The sequence below is a fragment of the Oreochromis niloticus genome, linkage group LG20 (genome assembly GCF_001858045.2).
Source record: "Oreochromis niloticus isolate F11D_XX linkage group LG20, O_niloticus_UMD_NMBU, whole genome shotgun sequence".
NCBI lineage: Eukaryota > Metazoa > Chordata > Actinopteri > Cichliformes > Cichlidae > Oreochromis > Oreochromis niloticus.
Genome location: NC_031984.2, coordinates 23,908,729 through 23,930,808, shown reverse-complemented (window position 1 = coordinate 23,930,808; position 22,080 = coordinate 23,908,729). Strand labels below are relative to the sequence as shown.

General features: G+C 36.6%; 2 protein-coding genes across 10 annotated transcripts in view; both read right to left on the bottom strand.

Annotated features, from left to right (window-relative positions):
- Window positions 1-435: 435 nt before the first annotated feature.
- On the bottom strand, window positions 436-8,032 carry rer1 (retention in endoplasmic reticulum sorting receptor 1). 2 transcript variants are annotated; one of them, XM_005478286.3, is made up of 8 exons: window positions 7,769-8,032; window positions 6,317-6,398; window positions 5,810-5,914; window positions 5,308-5,404; window positions 4,511-4,589; window positions 2,979-3,114; window positions 1,999-2,053; window positions 436-607 (listed from the first exon to the last, which is right to left on the bottom strand). In XM_005478286.3, the coding sequence occupies exons 2-8, from the start codon at window positions 6,395-6,397 to the stop codon at window positions 597-599; spliced, it is 564 nt and encodes a 187-aa protein (XP_005478343.1). In that variant the 5' UTR covers window position 6,398; window positions 7,769-8,032; the 3' UTR covers window positions 436-596. The 2 variants fall into 2 exon arrangements, with proteins under 2 accessions (XP_005478343.1, XP_003444833.1); XM_003444785.4 differs by lacking the exon at window positions 436-607 and having other exon boundaries at window positions 1,285-2,053; window positions 7,769-8,027.
- Window positions 8,033-8,091: 59 nt separating this feature from the next.
- The window catches only part of tp73 (tumor protein p73), a 25,428-nt gene continuing 11,439 nt past the window's right edge, over window positions 8,092-22,080 (bottom strand). For 7 of the 8 annotated variants that reach the window (XM_019349662.2, XM_005478281.3, XM_019349661.2 and 4 more), the window contains 10 exons: window positions 15,188-15,374; window positions 14,763-14,878; window positions 14,089-14,198; window positions 13,830-13,972; window positions 13,095-13,183; window positions 12,775-12,902; window positions 12,072-12,238; window positions 11,838-11,970; window positions 10,363-10,456; window positions 8,092-9,991 (listed from right to left, as the gene is read on the bottom strand). In XM_019349662.2, the coding sequence (XP_019205207.1) occupies window positions 9,593-9,991; window positions 10,363-10,456; window positions 11,838-11,970; window positions 12,072-12,238; window positions 12,775-12,902; window positions 13,095-13,183; window positions 13,830-13,972; window positions 14,089-14,198; window positions 14,763-14,878; window positions 15,188-15,374 (1,566 nt within the window). In that variant the 3' untranslated portion in view covers window positions 8,092-9,592. The remainder of the gene's footprint in view (window positions 9,992-10,362; window positions 10,457-11,837; window positions 11,971-12,071; window positions 12,239-12,774; window positions 12,903-13,094; window positions 13,184-13,829; window positions 13,973-14,088; window positions 14,199-14,762; window positions 14,879-15,187; window positions 15,375-22,080) is intronic. The other variant, XM_019349659.2, reaches the window with a different exon arrangement.

The window sequence follows — 22,080 nt, the reverse complement described above, 5'->3', positions numbered from 1 at the left end:
AAATTTTGATTAGGATAAACAGAAATGCACTGGACCTATCCAACTGTCTTTAGTTGCAAGGCTACCCTTTTCCATGAATACTTATAAAATATGAAGCCAAGATTCAAATGCACTGTTCAAAGGGACACAGCCTCTTTAATAGCATTTGGAGTGAAAAAATTACACTTAAGTTATTAAAATCAAGTTTCTGTTTGTAACTGTAGCACAAGAAAATAACATGCAATCCATGAAAAACATTTAATTTATCAGATCTGGAACCCAATTTAGCGGTTTTACTTCCATAAACTTCAACTGAAATAGTTTTTCACACTCAAACAGTATGGTGGTGGATGGAAAAAAAATTCTAAAAAAAAAAAAATTATATTTTAAAATATATATATATATATACACACAAACCCAGACAACCTTTTGAAACACAAACTTTTTACAGGAAAATTTTGATCCCTTACTACAGTGCTGATCAAAGTTGAATAATCACAGATTTGCAGCATTTTGAAATAAAAAGGAAAAAAAAAATCAACTGGTTCATAGAAAAGTATGTGATCGCCACCCACTTCATCCATTTCTTTTAATAAAAGCTCTCAATCTTTGTTTTCTTATGTTTCCTCTGAAAAAGAAAGAGAACAACAGTTTGCTTGGAATGACTACATTTACCACAACTCTTAAAAGATTTTACACAGAATGTGAAGGACAACAACAGCCAGTCTACAAATTCCAAATGAGCCTCAGTCTTTGAAACAAAAATTGCTAAATATTTCAAAGAGATGGGGTCATTGAAATAAACTTGCTTGATTGACTGCTATCAAATAAGCCACATTATGAATTTATCTGGAATACTGTTTATGCACTTTAGGACACAATATGTTTTGAATAAATACCCACTTAATGGTCTAAAAATCTGAGGTAAAGCAAATTCATTGACTTGCCATTTCATGTTAATTGCTCAGTCACCTAATATAGCCCCCTGGGGTAATTACACCCAAAATGATTTTCATCCCAGTTTCCCAGTAGTTAAACTCTATTAAGGCGGAAAAGTAGAAATTAGTGATTTAAGAATGACCGCAGACAACAGGCAACTAAATTATCTGGGATTAGTGACACTCCCCTTGAATTACACAATTATACAGGGTAGCTAACAAATCAAATGTCCAATCAAAGTTTTTAAACATTGTGCTGGCTGGATGTAATTCATTTCATAGATATAGATTAACAGGAAGTTATTTTTGGGGGGGGGGGGGAGAGATACACTGCCCTTCATGAATGCATATTCACGTAAAAAGCGGCCAATTTCTCCAAGTATCTTTATTTAGAACAAAGGACAAGTGCCATAGATATTTAAGTCAGAGCAGCAGGATATTCTCATCACAAAGATGAAAATTTTTAATTTGAAGACTCTTGCATTTCCATCTGATATCACATTAACAACTTTACTCATATTTTCGTAAATGAGAAATTACATGTATTAAAAGTTAGTGAATTTTAGAGAGGGGGTGTACTGGAATAAACCAGTGGAAACAAAGCATAACAAAACGACCAAAAAAAAAAAAAAAAAAAAAAAATCACTCATTTTACTGCAAATTTCTTTCAGTTTTGATGACTTTACTGTTACTCTTACTTAGGGTTAGAAAGGCAAAAGGTAGCACTTAGTCTTAACTATTACTGAGTAACTGCAGATCAATTCCTGAAAAACAAAACAAAAAAAAGCCCCCAAAAAACAAACAAACAGAAAAAAAACCTTAATAGACAAAGGGAGTATTTTAGATTTTTAGACTAATTTGATCCATGCTGCTCATATCCTCGTCCAACACTGAGAACACTGTGGATCAAAACTTGTATTTTTCACGTTTTCATGTTACTGTTCAGCTGACAAAAAGAAAATACATTTCTAACCCTCATCATTCCCCACTGGCTGTAGCCAATAAATTTTAAATGCAACAAAGAGGAAGGGAGAGTGGGAGTTTTTTTAACTAGCAAAAGCTTTCCCTGTGTCTTCCTTGCCTTTGTATGTCCTCTTCCCATGTGTGAAGGGTAGGTATCTGTACTTGACCATATGCTAGAAAAGACAAAGTAAAAAGGAGAGTTAGCAACAATTACTTCAAGGCTTGTGCATACACTTTTAGTGACTTAGCATAGTTTACAACACATTCAGAACTACAATATAAACTGCACTGCACATAACAACAATGACACCCTTTTCATACAATAAAGTTCCTTCAATAAAATACAAGGTTAAATCTGTGGCTCTGTCTAACCCAAAAGCAATTTGTGGACTGCAATGTTTTTATTGCACTTTCAGACCAAACTGTCATAGAGACACTGGGGAGCTCACTCTTGAACAACATATCTTCAGAAACAATGACAACTCTAACAGTAAGATTTAGTTTTGCAACAGCAGGGAAGCAGTTGGTGTAGGACTATTGTTCAATATTGTTAATAGAGTTCAAAGAACTGTAATAGTCCTGTCCTTGCTTGCTGTATATAAAAAAATGCAAGTAACCTTGGGTCTGTGAAATGATTGTTTACAATGGCCAGTAGAGGAACACTCCTCTGAGATTAAAAAAACAAAATCCAGCTATGTAGGCTCTAACAAAATTACTTCATTGATTTATGACATGATATCATATCTTGATATAGTATCTTTATTACTAGGTGATTTGTTTTTTGTTTGTTTTTTTTAAATTAAATACAATTACACTAAGATAAATGCTAAACAGACAAAAATGAGTTGCGCTTTAGTCATCATTACCTTCTAATTAATAAGTTCCAGCTACTTTGGCTTCTCAGTTAGACATACTTCTTGTCACAATATGTTTCAAAATACATCGTGATGTCACTGGTCGGAATACTTAGCTCAAGGTTTCAAATAGGGACAATGGATGATGAAAACATTCCTCCAGACTCAAAGCACCCTTTTACTGTTAATCTAGTGCAGCTATGATCAATATGTACTAAGCAAAGAGATGTCTGTTTGTACTTACCTTAATCTGCCTCTTCATGGTGATGCAAAAGAGCATGATGAAGTACATTACAAGTATAGGCCAGAATACTGGCACGTTGAAGGCATCAAAAAATGTGCAAATCATGGCGATGACGATGCCTTTTGTCGCTGAATGCCTGAAAAGAAAAGTAGGAAACTCAGTAAAAACAATGTCACTGTTAAAGTTTTGATTAAAATAAGGAATCAGAATTAATCATCATCCTAAACACTTAGGTAACTTAGCAAATGGGGATTGTGCTGTGCACTTAAATGTGTCCTAAATTTAGCAGCATGACAACAACCCCAAACATACAGTCAGAGTCAAAGTGTTATCTTAAGCAACAAGAACAAGGAGTCCATGTACAGCCGTGTACAGAAAAACAAGATAATGTAAGTTATAAAGAGAAAGAGAATGCCTGCATATAGAGTAGACAGAGCACTAAAACTTTTATCTGGTTAGGCTTTTGCATTTTAATAAGTTTAGTTTGAAACTAGACCACAGGCTTGAGATTCTTTTTAAGAGTAAAACAGAGTGAGACCTTTCTAATAAATAGGTCCAACACAGACTGAATACTCTCTCAAGAACTGACCAGCTACATGTACTTTGTATTCCACAGTATCTAAGATAATTTGTACTGATGGATTTGTTTGTTTTCTGCCTAAATCTTTTACACAGTACTAAATCACTAGGTACGGTTGGAGATTAACAAAGAGAAGTTAGTGTAAAATGCAACAAAGTGTAGTCTGACACAAATTTGAGTAGAAACCAGAAAAATGTTCTTAGCAAGACTTAATATTAATATAAGACTTAAAATTTGTAGTTTAGTTAGCAACCCACCAAACAACAAATGAACAAATAATTTAATCCTCTAATCGTTATATCCCAATATCCACTTAACATAGGTAAGTATGTTACATTGAAAGTCAAATTTCTTTAATCGAGCAGATAAACATGTAAAGGGAACAAAAATGACGTTTTCATGTATCAGGTACATATTTGATATAAAGAAAAAGATATCAAGCAAATGTGTGTTTCCCTCTCTTTCTTCTTTAGTATATAAGAGAACACAGTATTTGCAAATGCAAATGAGATTCAAGGCCTAACACACAATTTAAAATTGGTACAGCACAGAATAAGATAAGATAAGATGACCTTTATTAGTCCCACACGTGGGAAATAGCAGAAATTGATGCTAAGTTAAGCTACCAGCAGGTCGTGAGTAAAATTTATTGCTGCTGTGAAAATAAATTAAGTTGTGGTTTAAAAAATCTGAACAAAGTGTTTGTATTTAAACTATTTTTGGAAATCAGGGTTACAGACACAACCTTTATGTCAATGAAGTAGAAATTAATTTGAGATAATGAGGTAAAATCAAAATATACAAAAATGAATTAAACTCTGTGTCTTTAGTTTCACCCTAAAATGCTACACCCATTTCTAAATGATCTTTGCTTAATATACTCTTTCTGCACACAGGTTGTTCTAAAGAAAATAATTTGCAATTTCCCTGGGTGACCATGTTGAACTCTCACCAGAATTTGAATTCAGGCAACCTCCTGATGAAAGGGCGGAACTCCTCGTTCTGCTTGGTAGGAAGGGATGGGCCCTCATCTGTAGGAAATATAGGTTACCAGTTGAGTTATCCCATAACAGCAACAAGAACGTCGACAACAACAACGTACACTTTAGGAATAGGACAATTTCAGTTACATACAGTAAAAATGGCTAATTCATATATTTTTTGGGAACAGTCACTACTGTAGACATTCCATTCAAGGAGGTCACTTGCTCATAAACAGAGTGCTACTATAAAACCACATTTGGGTGCTCCACGCCAACTGTGCATGGTATAAAATCTAAATAGTAGGAGAGCAAGAATAAATAACAGATCACAGGAATATATACAAAACAGGAGGAAGGCACACAATAGAAAGGCACGGATGAGAGAACATTTTGCAAAGTGCCTAAGAGTAGTAGTAATAGATGGCACAGGGGAAGAAACTGTGAGACTTTATTGTCTACTGAGATGCGGTGCCCTTTTCTCTATATATGGACCCATCCATTTCAGTATTGAGATACGTACTTTTAAATATGCAAGTGTACAGTAATAGTCTATTGTTCCAGTAACTATTTTAAAATCTTTCATAATAAACTAAAAGTTGGATTAGAAAATTCTCAGGAAAAAAAAAAATTGGGAAATTGCTGGCTTAGACTTTTGATTAGATGCAAGTACTAAGGTCTAAATGAACAGTTTTGTAATACCCCATGAGGTAGCCTACTTCCATGTTCACATCACAAACACTACTTTAATAAGACTGAGTTGACTAACCTTCTTCAAGCAGTGAGGGATCCACTTTTGGCGACAGAAAAGCAATGAACAGGTTGAGATGGTAGATTCCCAAAGCATATGTTACTATATACCAACCCTGAAAAGGAGCATCAGAAAATAACCTTATTAAAGGACGTCTTTGCTAGAGTCAGACAAGACACATAAGAACTTTATTATATAAACACCTAACGAATAGAGCAAGATCCCCGTCAAAACAAGACAATAATAAAGACAGAGAGATGTACTATAAAATGCATTATTTTACTTTTAATGACTAATAGCAAAATGAAATAACCTTGATCTGAAATTATGATACAATTGGTTAAAAACTACTAGAGGTGAATGAGGATTTCAAACTCTCTTTACAAAGAGTTGGCATTTTAAACTTGATAAAGATAGTATTTATTATACGCCTAAGTATTTAGAATTCCTCATTAACATTTTCTAACTTGGCTGACTAATTAAAAATAAATCTGAAAAACACACAGAAATACACAATTACCTGTAGTAGATATACTCTGATCATGTAGACAAGAGTAAGTAGTAGAGTTCCTGCCCATCGCATTGCATAGAATGGTGTTGACTTGTCTAGCCATGACTGATAGACCTGTGACAAAAAGAAACCAGAAAACCATTGCAGAAGTGCTGAAAAACATGAAGTTCATATTTATCTGTTGTGAACATCAGTTCTGACATACTTATATTTGCAAGTCAGTTTTAAAAATTTCTCTACTGAGGTTTGGCTCAGTCAATACTAATGTTTAAAATGGCATGTCTTTGTTTAATGACTTGGTTAAAAACAGATATATATATATATATATATATATATATATATATATATATATATATATATATATATGTATGTATGTATATATATATATATATATATGTTGAGAGAGAGAGAGAGAGATCAAAAAGGCATTTTAAAAAGACAGAATTTTCACAATCAGTGCATCCCTAAATTTAAACCTATTTAAAGGAATCTGATATGCTTGATCTCACACGTTACCTGTCCAACTCGTGTGAAAAAGGCAGCAACAACAGAAGGTTTCCCATGGATTGACTCCCCAGCACTGTCCCCTTCTGACATTCTTATTGGGACGACAAAAAGATTTTTGATTAGCGGTGTATGAACTTAATCTACTTTAATAAGAGTACTGCACAATACTCTTATTCAGCATGACCATGTCTACCAACGACCCCAGTTGAAGATACAAAATGGAGGTGATAAATTGACAAATGACAAACTCTTCTGTGCCCATTTTGTCTTAAAGGCTTTGGAAATAAATACCCAGTAAAACGAAAATTTGTGAACGATTTTACCAAGAACTACACATTTTGGAACACACGTTTCGTTTCAGTTTATGTAATATATACTCTGTAAACTGTGATACAAGTAAATACAATAGACATAGGCTGTCCAGAAAGACCTGTATCCGCGAGGTGCACAAGTCCAGAAGACGGGTCAATCAGAGTAATCAGATAACTATCAAGGCGCAAATAGTCAAGGTGACAAAATCTTTGTAATTTTCTTCAAATAAACAATTTAAATATGTATCTCTGTTAATTAAATCTAACATAGGTCCTTTACTAGAATTTTAACTGATGAGCTGATCATAAATACTCTAGGTGCGCTGTCGGTTGCTCACCAAAACAACATTTATATCCACTGTAGCCTAGGTTCATTGCTTAGATAACTGCACATTACGCTTCAGGACATTTAATGATTTGTTATTTTTATTTTAATGGGGAAAAGAACAGGACCGTGAGGAGCTGTGGTTGTGCCTGGTTAGCATTAGCTGCATAACTAGCTAACAGGTTGAGGAAGGCAGGATGACATCTAGGAAGCAATATATACCAAAATAGGCTCATTTGCAAACTGGAAAATAACTACGGTGTACACTACAAATTGAATAAGTTGTACTAGAGGTATTATTTTATCTGATATTATTTAAAATTCTTCGCGTTAGCTTAGAAATTAGCCCCGAAAGCGGTCCTAGCCATCGAAACGTACACTACCTTTGGCCCCAGTTAACGTTTGTATGGGTGATGTAGTTTTGTTCAGCTTCATTTGACCGCCTTCAGCCGTTACAATGAACGTATGCGACTACATTTCCCACAACTCCAATTGGGCTCATGTAAAAGTATGTAAAAATAATTGGTAGTTTATTATTGACTAGTTCTAGGTCGCATGAATGGGTTTCCGGACACATTTAAACTACAACACCCAGCAAGGACTTCACAGAATTGACAACTCACTTCCGGTGCTACGTTGCCAACATTTTCACAGCTAGCTAGCTAGCTAGCACAGTTAAAATATAACCATTTTATACTAAACACGTCCATATTCAGTAATTTATGCGATCACAATCGATGTTGATTCTTCGATTCAATACCTCTTTGTGTCTCTAAGCTGTATTAGCAATTACAGCAAAAATTGTCAATGGCAGTTCTTTCTTACCTGATACGGCCGCTGTGACACTACCCGGCTCTACCTAGCTAGCTAAACTAGCCACTTCTCGTGTAAACTGCTGTGTACACGTCAGTACTTCCGCGAGGATTCGCGGACACAGGCTGAGTAGTAAAAATCCGAACACCTCGATTCGCCATGACTCTTCAGACCTCAACGATGACAAACGAACCGATTTCTCGGTTCAAATAATAAAAAGTCAGCGCAGCATCAGAATGTTTCCTCTCGTTGGCCTGTTTCCTTAACATTCAGTACGATTTCCGACCATTTGGTTGCAAACCTTATCACTTGGAAAAAAAGAGACCGTAGAGGCAGACGTTTTAACCAATTTAATTCGTGATTTTAACAACAGCAGAAACGAATGAACGCTCATGAATAGAAACACACCAGTAAACATTTCTTTTTGGAAAAAAAAAAACTGAACAAGAAACGGAGAAATGTTTTTTTTTTACACTGTGGTGATAATACTGAAATACCTAAATGATTTAATCGCATTAAAGTGCTCTCTCTCTCTGACCATTTGTAATAATGAGATGAAAAACGACGAAAATTTTTCTTTGCAAGAATGGGCCTTAGAAAGGGAGACAAAAACCGTCCTGGTACAAATAAAGGTCAAGCAAATATAACACAATAAGAGAACCATTCAGCATCATGGATGGCAATCCAGAAATTAAAGTGGAATGTTATTAAATACCTACAAACAAGTGCCATGAAGATAAGCTACAGAGTCAGCTATAATGAATTTATGAGTACCTTGCCCTGCAAGGTTTTCAAAATACAAATACAAGGACAAAAATCCTGCTCATTATCTAGTTTTCTTGATGTACAGGGATAGCATAATATCCATTCACAAATCTAATCAAATCCCTGGTATTAAGATATAATACTGAGTATGCTTTTTGTTTGTTTGTTTGATTGTCTCCTATCTGTTTTGCAGTGTGTTACTATAAAAGAATGAGCGGCATATTTTCTAGAACGTAATAAAAGTATTAGGCAACACCTAATTTTTAACAATAAGTGTCAGCGTACAACTATTAACACCAAAGCCCATATTTTTTTTCTTTTTTACACTTAAACAATACCACCACATCGAACCACATTACAGTCATCACGTTATCATACCCACTGAAAATACACAATTGTGTTCCCATTGTTATGGGTTCAATTTACCCAGTTCTAGTCATTTGGTTCAAAAAGCAGATACATCATGATGAATCTATTATTTCCAACAACATCTACTCCAAAACATTTACAGGATACAGTATATACATTTGTACAAGTGAAGGACAACTTAAAGAAAAAATATAAATAAGTCAGATGAGAACTTTTTTTGGCATCTAAACACAAAATGCAGTGGTGATTTACCTCTTTTGACATTTATGTTACTGTGAACAATGTCATATATGCTGTAAAAGAAAAATGTGTTATTACTTATTGCACAGTGCACCCAAAATAAAATGCCTCTGCACTTATCAGCGTCCCAAAAAGCAAAGTCCAGATCATGTGTGTTCAGCATTGCTTTGACAATTATATTGTTACAATGCGTTTTGCTTTGAAGACTGAAGACGTAAACTTTGTTATGTTATCTTCAAATATTAGGTGGAACAACAGTTCAAGCACAAACTTCTGGCTGCACATGAAAAGTGCATGAGCACACTGAAAATGTCTCAGAATCAAAATTGATCAAAGTTGATCATCAAAATATGACATAAGCACCTAAACACATATTTAACAACCCTAGTCACGTAGTTACACTGCAGTAAGCTCATGTTGACAATAACTTCTGGGAAAGAAGATCCAAGATTTTATTCAGTCTCAGTGAATGTCACTTTCCATGAATTCCTCCTTGATGGAGTGCTTGCTCCGTGACACCTTGCAGTCAGGCATGTCAAAACCAAAGTCAGCCCACTCATCAGGAGCCGTCATGCCTGATGTCCCAACAACGCTGGACCTGTTGGGGATAGTGATGGTGTGGCGGACGCGAAAGTGCACAGCCTCCATGACCCGCTGGCGTTGCAGTTCCCCACCTGCAGCCCCAATGGCTGCCATCGCGGAGGCAGTCATGTTGCTGCTAGAGCGAAGCAGCTGCTGCCCATGATAGTCATGATGATGAGAAGAAGCAGGCAGCTGCAGGGGAGCCCCTTGTTTCATGTCCTGCAGACCTCGCCAGATGATGAGGCGGGACTGTTCTGGTATCTTTAGTGCACCCAAATCCTAGTGAGGGCACACAGACATTGGAGGAATTTAAGAGTGTAGCAAAAAAAGCAAACACAAAACAATAAGAGGGTGCGTATGTCTTTATGTGTTTGCTTGAAAATGGAAAAGGAAGTCAGGAAGTATTAAGCCTGGTTAATAAGGTAATCATCATCACTAGTTGTCAGTAATTATCTGGGATTTGTTTGTACCTTGTTGCTTTACTTTTCTGTTTTGTGTCTCTTATTGCAGTTTCTTTTTTTGTTGCTGTTTTTACCTTTTCTTCTCTTTCTTTTATATGTTTTATTAAACCTCAATTACATGTAACATTTCTTATTATGTCCATTATTTCTACTGCTTGTAGATTGTATGTACAGGAACAAACTGGTTACCTCCATGGAGAGAGTTTGGAGATGGTAGATAGACTGGAGGCCTTGGGAAGTGAAGTACTCAATGAAGTTCTGACAGCCCAGACTGGTGAGAAAGCTGTATGGGGAGAAAAGAAGGCCTGCTTAGACCAGAGATACAACCTAAAACTGGGACTTAAACAAAAACATTACTCCTGAGAAAAACTGAAATAGAAAAACAAGTATTTTCTGGATTTACTGTAGCAATCTCTATAGGGGGGACAAGTCCCTATAGCTTATTCTAAGTAAAATAAGAGGGAGACTTAGGGCACAGATCTAAACTAAAGGATACAGAAACTATACATCTGCTGTACTGTAGTGAACTTAAAACCATAAACATACATTAATACAATATTAATGATTCATAAGGCCATTATTGCTTTGATGAAGAAGCTTTATTATAAATACATGAATGTTAACGTTTTGGTAACATACAAAGTAACTGGAAAAAGAAGCTAGCTGTACAATTTAACGGTTTAAGTAACATAATAGTCTGCAAAAACAAAAAGACAAATCCTGCTGTATCAAAAATGCTAAAATTGCAAGAGCAAGTCATATGACTGCAAAATGGACAAAATAGCTTACAAAAGTAAAATTAATAAAAAAAAAGAAAAAAATATAGTTTAAAATTAAATAGAAATTAAACATTTCTTTTGAAGAAAAAAATTTGCTGCATTGCATTGCATTGCAAAGAATGGCTGTTTACACAGTGTCAGTGTGAAGGAATTTAGGTAAGACACACAGTTTCTGCTTTTCAAGTGCAGGTAACAAATCCATAGCAGAGGTTTTACAAGTCTCGAGTGGTTACGCTGTATTATTTAATGAGAGCTGATAAACATGTGATTCAGACACTTATATGCATCTAGCAGAAACCTGAAATAATAAATCCAGCCAGCTGAAAGCATTGCTGTTTTTTGTTTTTGTTTTTTTGCTGTTTTCTGTTTTTCATTTTTTTCTGCACGGAGCAGGAACATTTTAATATTAAAGGGGCCAAAACTGGAAAAAAACAACCGCCAAAACAAAAAATGTTCTTTTCACTTTTATTTTAAATATTACTGACTTGACTTATCTACTTATTGTTCTTTTCCACTTTAACTGTGCCATGTATACACATTTTTTCCATGCTACCAAGTCTCCAGTGGGCCTTCACTATGGCACTCTCAAAGGGTGTTTACAGATCTGTATTGTTATTGCAAGCCTTTACAAAGCAGCCACAACATTATGTTTAAAAAAACAACAAAACAAAACAAAAAAAACAGCTCAGTCTTGTCACAATTTGTGGCAAAATAGAACGTTTCCAAAACACTGTTTGACAAAATACTATGTGAACATGGCCAAGTAAAATAAAGCATTCATATGCCACTAGTTTACATTTAACCAGACAAGTGCATCTGATTGTCAACCGGCCTTTTTATTTTTACAGGTGAGTAAAGGAGGAGTGTCATTGGAGGGTGAGGTACCTGACAAGGCTGGGGTCAGGGTTATACGGAGGGGGCGGGCTGCAGTGAGAAGCAGACACTATATTCTGACTGTTGTGGCCACCGTTCATTTCTCCATTTGCCTGCATGTGGTTGCTGTTGAGCATGTTTGGACCTGTAGGAAAGGGACGGGTGATCAATAAAACTAACAGCAGCAACCCTGGATAAAGTACTGTAACAGCTTTGAAAGTAATGTCTTGAAACGAAATCACACACATAGATAATCACCCATATGAGCCATGGAAGAGGGGGCAGTGTGGTGTTGCTGGGGCTGCTGTCCTGCGAGCTGGTTGACTGAGGGTGGCTTGCTGAGGCCTCCGTGGGAATGCAGCTTGCTCATGTTGGACAGTGGAGAATAGGAGGAGGGTGATGCCACGTGGCTCCTAACGGAAAAAGACAAATGTTGCAGAGATTAGAGAAAGAGTTTGTCTCAGTGTTACTGAGCATGACAGACACTTTACAGTTTGATGAAGTACACAAGACTTAATTTGCATTTGCAATTTTGCACTGTGTTGATGTTGTTCCTACATCATCATAACAATGTCAGACCAGGATCATTGCAGCTGACCAATCGCGTTGACTGAGCATTCGGTTAGCATTAGCCAAGAAGTTGAATGCTTTCTTTTAAAAACTATCACAACCAAAACAAAATCAGTAACCTAAATTTGGCTGAATTACTTTCTCCAGCGAGTAATTAAGTAACACACTGCATTACTTTAAAGAAAAAGTAACAAGTAGTGTGTGATACATTACTTTTATTGAGTGTTGCTCAGTTGCGACATTAAACCTGGAATGACAATATTATGGTCATGCAGGAACAACAGCAAAATGGGCAAATCCAATGCACATTCCTAATAAATAAAAAAAACAACTTTTATATGTAGAGCCAAATGTGTGTATGTGCATTGAAGTGACTCACGGTCTCTGCAGCAGCTGCTGCTGTGCTTGTTGTCTGTAGGAGTCCACCAGCTGCTGTGGCACGAGCTCCACCAGCTCCAAGCTGTCTTTAATCTTCATCAGCAACTCAAAGTTCTCACGACCACGAACCTACACACAAACATGACACGACCGTTATCCTAAGCCATCAATGACTGCTGAATCAATCCATCCAGTAAAAATAGTGCATTTGTTCCAGCAATTTAATAAATTAGCAAAAAACTCACAAACTGTGAGTTTGACAGTTAGAAAGCTAATAGATGAATCTAAATTTTCTTATTATACGTGTGTGAAAGCTCTTACAGGAATATAGTAAACCTCCTCTTCTCCATGCCGCCTCTTCCTCATGTTAATGTTTGGACTGGGAATGTTTGTTGGACTCTGTTTAAAATCTGCAGATAAGAGAAACAGAAGCATAATTAAGCAGATTTATACTACTGTTTTGGACAACAAACAACCAAGCATGATGTATAACAACAATTAAAATTATTATTATTACATTTTTTTTAACAGCGATGATGCGGTTTCACATGAAGCTGATGTGCTGCACATAATTATTGCTAGTTTCATTCATACAGAGGGGTATGAATATTGCTAATTTCAAGTCCTTGTTCCTAGTTGGGTTTTTTAGAACCACAATACACATATAAAAATTTACAGTCTTCCATTGCATGAAACTATACCACACTTTCGACCTGAAACTAAAATAATACACTTAAGAATGTACACTAGTTAGAATATGATTCTACAAATAAGAATAGTTATGAAATTATAATGCAAAGTATAGTATCAATTCAATTGGGTGTAAAAGATTTAATATCTGGGATTTCAGCTGTTAGTGTGTTGATCTTTATGGAGACTACTTATTATCCAAATTTAGATCTTGGACATTCACCATGCTCCTCTGGGGCTAGACTGTTTATATATTTGAAAACTAAATCAGGAAAACACAAATGAATGAAACTTTAAAAGCTAAAATGAGCTAAAATTTAAAACAAACTTTTTCCCCATCATTTTCAAAGTCTTATTTCAACTCACTGCGCTTGTTAGCACTTCCATTTTTGGCCACACTCTCATTCAGGGCCTGCTGTTCCCTGAAGTGGTCCTCATCAGCTTTGCGGTCTCTGCCCGGACATGCGCATATCCGACCTTCAAATGACCTTCTGCCCAACACTTGACCGCTGCAGAGATTATATAGAAGAAGAAAATGTACTAATTGCAGCATGTTTTAAAAAAAGTGATGAAATGTCAAACCAAATATCTCCGTTTGTGTATGAAATATGAATTGTTGCCTTACTCCCTGGTTTCCAAAGTGATGATAATGAGGATAGGTCTCCTGTTCATGCCGCCCACACAGCTGCTGTTGCACATAAAATTATATAGGATGGTGGTAAACTCAGTCCCTACCTGTAACACAGAGCAACAAGGTTTTATTTTTTACTTTGCTTTTATTAGTGCACATTTTCCCACCATAAGTACTTACATCAGCATAATATAATGGTGAGAAGTGTAACTGTAACTGTACACCATTTTAGGTCTCGGTATTTATAAAACCTAATTTCTTTTCATCGCTCAAGTAATTTTTTTCGAAAACAACAATTCACCACCAGAGGGAGGTGTTGTAGCGCACGTTGATGTGATGAGAGCCAAATGTACTTTTCATTAACTTTTTCATGACAGACATGATGAGTCTTGTGTTTGTGTGGACATGTCTGGCATCTTTATTTATAGATGAGCCTCGTATTAAATTCTTAACTGTAGCTGACTGTTTCTTTGACTTGTTCATCATATGTCTTGTCTTTTCTCTTGGCTTAATGTCCAAAAGCAAAAGAGATATCTGCAAAATGTCCATTTTACAAACAACTAAATTTTAACAGAGGCTTTTTCTGTGTATCTTTAAATACCTGATACAATGCATATGTATATCTCTGCTGTTATGACCCGCTGCAGCTCAAGTACACTACCACCAACCTGTGGAGCCTCATAGGGGACGATGACGCTCTGCCTGCCAGTAACAGGATCATCCACATACTGGCAGAGGTTATTTCCCTCCACTCTGATCAGGTGACTGGCCGGAGCTGCTTGACCTGAGGAGATAAACGTGAGAGAGAGTTGGTTTATCTAAGTGGAAAACCCCCCAAACTTGGCAGACACCAGACGGTACAGTTTATTGTGTAGTATAACGTCCAGAAAACTGTTGTTCTTAATGATGCTTGTGGTTGTTAAGTGAACTGCATTTAACGTTCTGCTGCTCTCTGTTACTTGCATTTTACATGCTCATTCTGCAGTCCCCAATGCAAGCAAGAATTAGCCAAACACTAATGAGACATATAAAAAAATATAAAATATGTCAGCATAATTACTTATGTTCAAAAGAAGAGATTAGCAGATTGTACCATCATTGAAGTCTCGTCCTAGTTCGTGGTTGGGGCATCGTTTGACCACTTCAGTCACATGCTCCGCCTTCTTATAGACGGGCATGGCTCTGATGATGCTGCCATGCGGAGGAGAGGAGGATAGCTTGATCTGGATTGGACAGGTCTTGGCAATCTGACAGTAGAGCTTCTTCAGCAAGGGAGAGTACTGGGTAGAGAAAGAACACACGCGGTCAAGGTTCAAATCAGTGGTCTGAACTTCTAAATGGGAATTTAATGTGCTTGTGAAAAAAGCAAAAACAAATCAATCAAAAGGTCACGGCCAATGAGGCGTTGCAGTCTTGCTCCAGTGACTTTCGTCTCATGCTCTCAAGAATAGTTATATATAAACGTAATAAGAGAACACATTACACTACCAGTGACATAATTACAAAAATAATCTTTCAGGAGGTGGGACTGTTGTCTCAAAATGAAATAACCTACAATTAAGTCACCTATCAGCAGACAAAAAAATAAGTCTCTAAGAGACAGAAGACAAGGTGGACAGATAAAGAGCTGGGTGATAATATGATAATAAAAAAGTTTGGTGTAAAAGCAGCACACTATAATTACCACATAAAACCATGAATGAGAGCAAATGTTGTCAAATAAAGAGCAGAGGAGTATGAATGGAAAAGAGAAACACATCAGCCAGTCAGCAGTAAATTTTCATTTGTGTTGTAAAGGTAAATGTGTGTGTGTGATAATTACCCAGCAGACTGAGTTTGTGGGTAGTAATGTGAGATACTGCAAGTGATAGAGAAAAAGCGTAACTGTACACCTTCTCTCTGGACAATAGTTAAAAAAAAAGTTTCTTACAGGAAGCGTACCAGTCTTCTAATTAAAGTGAAATAAAAATATGCTGATCTGTGCACAACCAGAGTCTTCACTAATTCCTCAGTTTACAAGTATTTCCACATGCACATACATGCGCTTTCGCATGAATGTGCACGTGGAAATGCCATTACACATGCACCCAAAGACATCACAAGGAATGAAATGGCTTAAACATGCCCCAACACAATCACAAAATCTTAAAAATCTCTCCTGTCGTGATCAAACTACGACCTTCCAGGAAAAAAAAATAAAAAGTCTGTTCTTTCCTGTGTAGACTTGCTAAAGTGAGCTTGAAATACAAATGTGTACCATATGGGAGAACTACAGCACTCGCAGGTCAACATTTGTGTTGACAAAGAGTCCGCGGTAGGTTGTCTCTTTGCATTTTCTAGATTATAGAAAGCAAAAAGAAATAGAAACACGGACAGAAGAAATAATAGAGAGAGACTCATGGAACACGGCAGGTTACATGACAAGTATAGGTCAGTGTGTTGGCAATTCTTAAAATAAACAAACAAACAAACAAAGAATTATTTGTGATAGTAAAGTAAGAAATTTATTAGACAAAAGTGAAGAATTTCATTCTCAGGATATCTGACTCTCGGGATTCACGTATCTCTACATTACAGAGGCCAACAATAAAAAGGAAAGGCCACATGAACGTGTTTGTGAGTTGGTTCAGTCGTAACTGATAGACAGCGGCTATCACGACCACACTATTCTTTTTTCCTTCTTTTTTGTTTATTTTTTTCCCCTATATTACTTTTTTAAAATTTCATTTTTACACACACAGACACAGACATATGTCTCTGTGTGTAAATGTAGCTCCCTGTGTTGGTGTCAGAAGTGCAGTGCTATTAAAAGAACTGCAGTATCTGATGTGTATCGCCTTGTACAGACAGGAGAAGCTGAGTGATGGACAAGTTGGGCTTTGTTTCAAAACACAAAAAAGGGACAGAGAGTAGAATAGAATAGAATAGAATAGAATAGAATAGAATAGAATAGCCTTTATTGTCATTGTACAGGGTACAACGAAATTGGAGTGCCACTCCCTTGGTGCAAAAATACAATAATAAATATAAATGTAAAATATAAAGGTGCAATAAAACAAACAATAGTAAGTACAATATATACAATATACAGGGACAGAGAGTAGAGAGAAAGAGGAAGAGAAGGAGAACAAATATGCCACACTTGGATTAGTTGCTTTGTCACTGAGCTGGAATAAATCTTGTGGTGACTGAGAAAAGGAAATTAAAAATGGACAGAGGGGTAAAAGAATAAATAGTAAGAATACAATTTATTAATTTAAAAACTGAATGAAGCAATCTCTTTATACACGTCTGTCTGTTTATGCTTTTCTTGACAAGAAAAGGAGAAATTTGGCACGTATCCTGCTGGGAATCAAAAGACCTGTAGTGTTGTGTTTAAAGTTGTTCGGATAAATAGTGGTCTAATTTTTTTTTTTTTCCTAAATGAAACTTTTAGGAAACTTGAAAAGTAAGTAAAAGCTTGCTTTTCACTCACCAATTTAGTGAAAACTGTTTTTTGGTCAGTGTGTCATTTTGAGTTTGTGATTTACTGCAGTAAAAGTGTATTAGATCTGCATTAGAAGCTCACGTGTTTGTCTTGGTCAGAAACATACATAAATACACACCAAAAGACTCCTGCGTGATCAAGTTTAGAAAATTATGCCATAATGGTAGGGATAGAAATTTTATTGCCAGCTGTCCATCCATCTCTTCATCCATCCATCCATCCATGCATCCATTCATCTTTGCTTCTACACGGTGGACCAACGGAGACAGGCCCTGACAGGTTCCTTGAGAAAAGGTGTTAATTGCCAAACTGTCATCCATACTCACAGGCAGCAGCTTGCCCGCTGTAAATTTGCATAACAAATATCGGATTTATTTATGCACATTCATATGCACACAGACACAGTGAGCTGATATACAGTACCATATAAGCTGACTTTTCATACACTGTAATCATCGTGTATTGGAATGAAATTAGTATAGGAAACCTAAAAGTCACCCATGCTAAAAGATCTAATGAACCATAATGAATTACAATCTTACAATATAGTAATCTTTTTTGTCTAATCCAAAAGTAACGCTTAGGCTGCGAGGGAACCATATGGGCACCTTAAGAGCTTTATGAAAAAAACATTAAAATAAATAAAACATAAATAAGATAAAACCATTCGACTTTAGTGATTTTCAAGTAGCTACATGCACAGTCCATGGAGCCTTACGGTTAACTCTTTTAGAGTATTAACATAAACACTGTGTTACACAGAGTATTATGGGACACACAGCATGACCTAATGCTTAAAATATTAGCTTCCTCCCTGGCGCTTAGCTGTGTTATCAATTAAGAGTCCAGAACATCAACAAGAGCCCCAGTTCTGTAGTGAAATTAGTTAAGATATTAGCTAATTAGGCTGATTTCTTTAAACACTGTATACTACAAAAGCACTTGTTTTACAACACAAAACGATCAGTCCTCCAACTAGGAGCACATGTATTTCCCCTGTGAAATGTCATGCATCCCAAATGTGTGAATTCTCTTTCTCATCAACTCTGGTTTCCCACATTTGATGCTTGGCAGGAAAACCAATGGTGATGTGGCTTTGGATGATGCATCAGGAAAGGAAGGGAGGGATGCATTGTGCAGAACATGTTGGGACGTGTGTTCTAACGGAGAGAGGCTAATAGCTGGGAAGAGCAGCTTCTGACAAGCCGCTGTGTAGTGCATGCTCGAGCCTGCATCCTGAGTGTATCACACCCCTTCCTACTACTGCCACATACTGTACACACACAGACACACACACACAAACACTCGTGCGTGTGCATATACACTTACACGCAAACTAAAGTCTGATTGTATGGAAAGGGGTCTTATTATATGACAATACTAAGGTGTTAGATCTCATTTCTAGCTATGGTGATGCTTGCCTGCATCCAAGCAGAGGAATCATCTTCAAGAGGCAGGAGAGCGGCAGAGTTTCAGAGCTATTATCACTAATGGATGCTGTCTTGACTAGACGTGGGTGGGGGTGGGGGGTTGATTACCTGAGCAGCTTAACATGGGTTTGGATGGACTAACTCTATGTGGAAATACTTTGATAGATGAGAAAAACAGAATTGTGTCTCCTCCTCTGTGTTCACCTGACTTCTCGTCTCTTTTCCTTTGAAAGGTACCAGAGTTGGACTAATCTAATGACAAGTTCTATATACCACAACCTAATGCTTTGTCAGTCACTAATGATGTCAAGTCAACTCTATTTATTCTGTGCCAAGTCACAACAATAGTCACTTCGAGGCAAAGACCTTACAGTATTAAGGAGAAACCCCCAGTAATCAGATAATCCCTACTATGAAAAATAATGGCAGCAATTCTGATTAAACTGATAACGTGGAATGTGAGACGATAGGATTTAATGAAAAATGCTTGATGGAATAAGTAGATATCTTCCCCTGAGAGGAAAAGGCAGAGGGGCATGAAGAAGGGCAGCTAGGAAGCTGCTCGTATTGAATATGCCCCTACACCATTTGGTATTCCACATTGCCTGAGGCCACAAGGAATACACATGAAACTCGGGGACTGTTTTCTACATTCAGACAAGGTGACTCAGTCTTATAGTCATCCCTTTTTTCCAAACAAGTTCAAACTTGGGCCTTTTACTGAATTTCGCATAAATACGCACACCCATATTTGCATCCACATTTCAGACACACATAAATCCTCATGCAATCTTTTGGGTAATCCCCTACCATTAGTAGAAATGTAGTCATCCTGAGAGACTTGACTGCAATGCCTTTTCTTTCTGATTATTGTTTTATTTACTTCACTGGAGTTTTTCAGTAAAATGTAAATATGTTGTCATTTTATTGGGAAAGAGTGTATGTCTATATTCCAGGATGTTTGACCTCAAACGGCTGCATATTCTGGAAGTATTACAGGTGGTGAACTTCTTTTTTAACCATCTGTAACACTTCCTGTAAAGAAATCAATGCTTTATACAGTAGAAAATCATATATTATCATACTCCGTCATTTCACAGATTAAACATTTTCTTTTTTCCATAGCTATATAATAACACTTATAATTTGCCGGTCTTATAATCAGGCATTCAAGATAAAACAAAGCATTACAGTAAACTCCACCAAAGCTATGAGCAATCACCCAGTCTCTCTTTTTGTTCTAATCCCTCCTGTTTAATGGCAGCAGAGGCATCTGAATAATCACAGGTTTCCTCACAATCCTTTTCTGCTGCCTCATCATTTGTATCTTAAGTCGTGTGCCAGTCAAACACTCCTTTGTTTCTCTTCTTATAGCACACAGACACTCACACACACACACACACACACACACACGCAAGACGCTATAACTTAAATTGTTAGGCAGTTAAAAAAAACTCTTTCTCTTCTGTTCTGTTAAAATTGTAGCAAGTTTTCAAAATACAGTTTTCAAAAACTATTAAGAGGAGTCTTGCTGTAAAAACAAGAGGTCTGTCGGCTTTTTTTGAATTCAAAGCTAAATGGTATTGTTAGAGTTCTTTTTCGGATGTTATGTACTTTCTGAATGAAGTCAAAAGATGTATTCTGAACTTCAAAATGGCACGTTAGGTAGAAAAAGGCAGGGTAATTTGAACAGCAAAGTAGTAAGCATCACATTAAACCAAACAGGTCACAACAAGTTCTCGGATCATTTCATGGCAGTAAGTCATCAGGTCAAACTAATATTTTTGTGCATGCTTTCTTTGGTTTCTGTGGATTTGTTTTGGCAGAAGATTTAATGAAATGGATGAGAATAGAAGTTAGACAAAGGAGATGACAGGTATACTCAAGGGCAGGAGAGAAGAGCAGAGGAGAGAAGAGGGGGAACTTTAGGCGCCAGAGGTGACAGCCATGAGTGTGTGCTAAGACCGGAGGAAGAAAGAGACAGAGAAAGAAAAGCAACAGGTCAAAGACCACAGTTCCAATGTCCAGAGGAGGATCTTCTTACATCACTGAGGGCTGAATGAAGAAGCTCACCATGCATGATTAACTTTAACAAACACATACGCAGAGGATCTCAATCTATCACACAGACACATTCATAGGCCTCAATGCACACAGAGACAAACACACACACACACACGCACACACGCACAGAAGGAAGTGCACTTTGTCTCTTGTTTCACTTGTTTCTGGGAGGTCAACTGTGAGACAGTTGGAGGTGACACTTTTTGAGGAGAACAGACTTCTCATCAGGTCATGACAACACACACAGTCTCTATTTCACCTGCCCCTCACCACAATCACATCACAAAGTGGTTGTGTGCATTGCGTTCATTAGAATTGATAACTCGTGTGTAAATTTCCAATACTAATATTCCTCTGATTTTTAATTATTTTTTAAAATACTACCTCAAAAGTTTGAATTCCAGCTGAAAGCTGTTAATGTATCTCATTCTAGAGGAGTAGAAGAGGCAAACATCACATCCAATGTGATGTTTATCCCAGTTCGATCAAGTAGAAATCAGTCTACACGCAGTTACAGTCAGCTAAGAAAATAACACAATGTCTACATTTTTGAAGTTGTGTTACAATCTGCTCAGACATTGGCTATAAATAAAGACTTATTGATATTGACCAAAAAAAAAAAAAAACCATGATGATGATTTTTGCCATAATCAAGCAACCTTAAAAGACTATTTGTGTAATTACATTATCATTAAAATGGATTATTGCACTGATAAAATGAAACAACACATGAAGCAGCAATTTCTAATATACTCAAAGACAGTACACCAGAATATATATATCAAAGTAACCTCTAAAACATTAACTTATATGATATGATATGATATGATATGATATTTTTATTCATTACTGGAACTGCTTAAAGAAACCAAACAAAGTCTTCCAAAAGACTACCACAGAAAAGACTCATAAAAGGTGAGTACAGGACAAGATGAATCACTGAGTTGTGCACTACTTTCGCTTACACATAGCACGCCTGCACATGTACTGACTTGAGTGAGTGTC

Excerpts from the sequence above, each read along its gene's own strand:
- rer1 (XM_003444785.4), bottom strand. The coding sequence starts at position 6,397 with ATGTCAGAAGGGGACAGTGCTGGGGAGTCAATCCATGGGAAACCTTCT. Across the intron at positions 5,405-5,809 it reads TCAGAGTATATCTACTACAG|GGTTGGTATATAGTAACATA; the intron begins GTAATTGTGTAT and ends GCTCCTTTTCAG. Across the intron at positions 4,590-5,307 it reads TCCCTCACTGCTTGAAGAAG|ATGAGGGCCCATCCCTTCCT; the intron begins GTTAGTCAACTC and ends TATTTCCTACAG.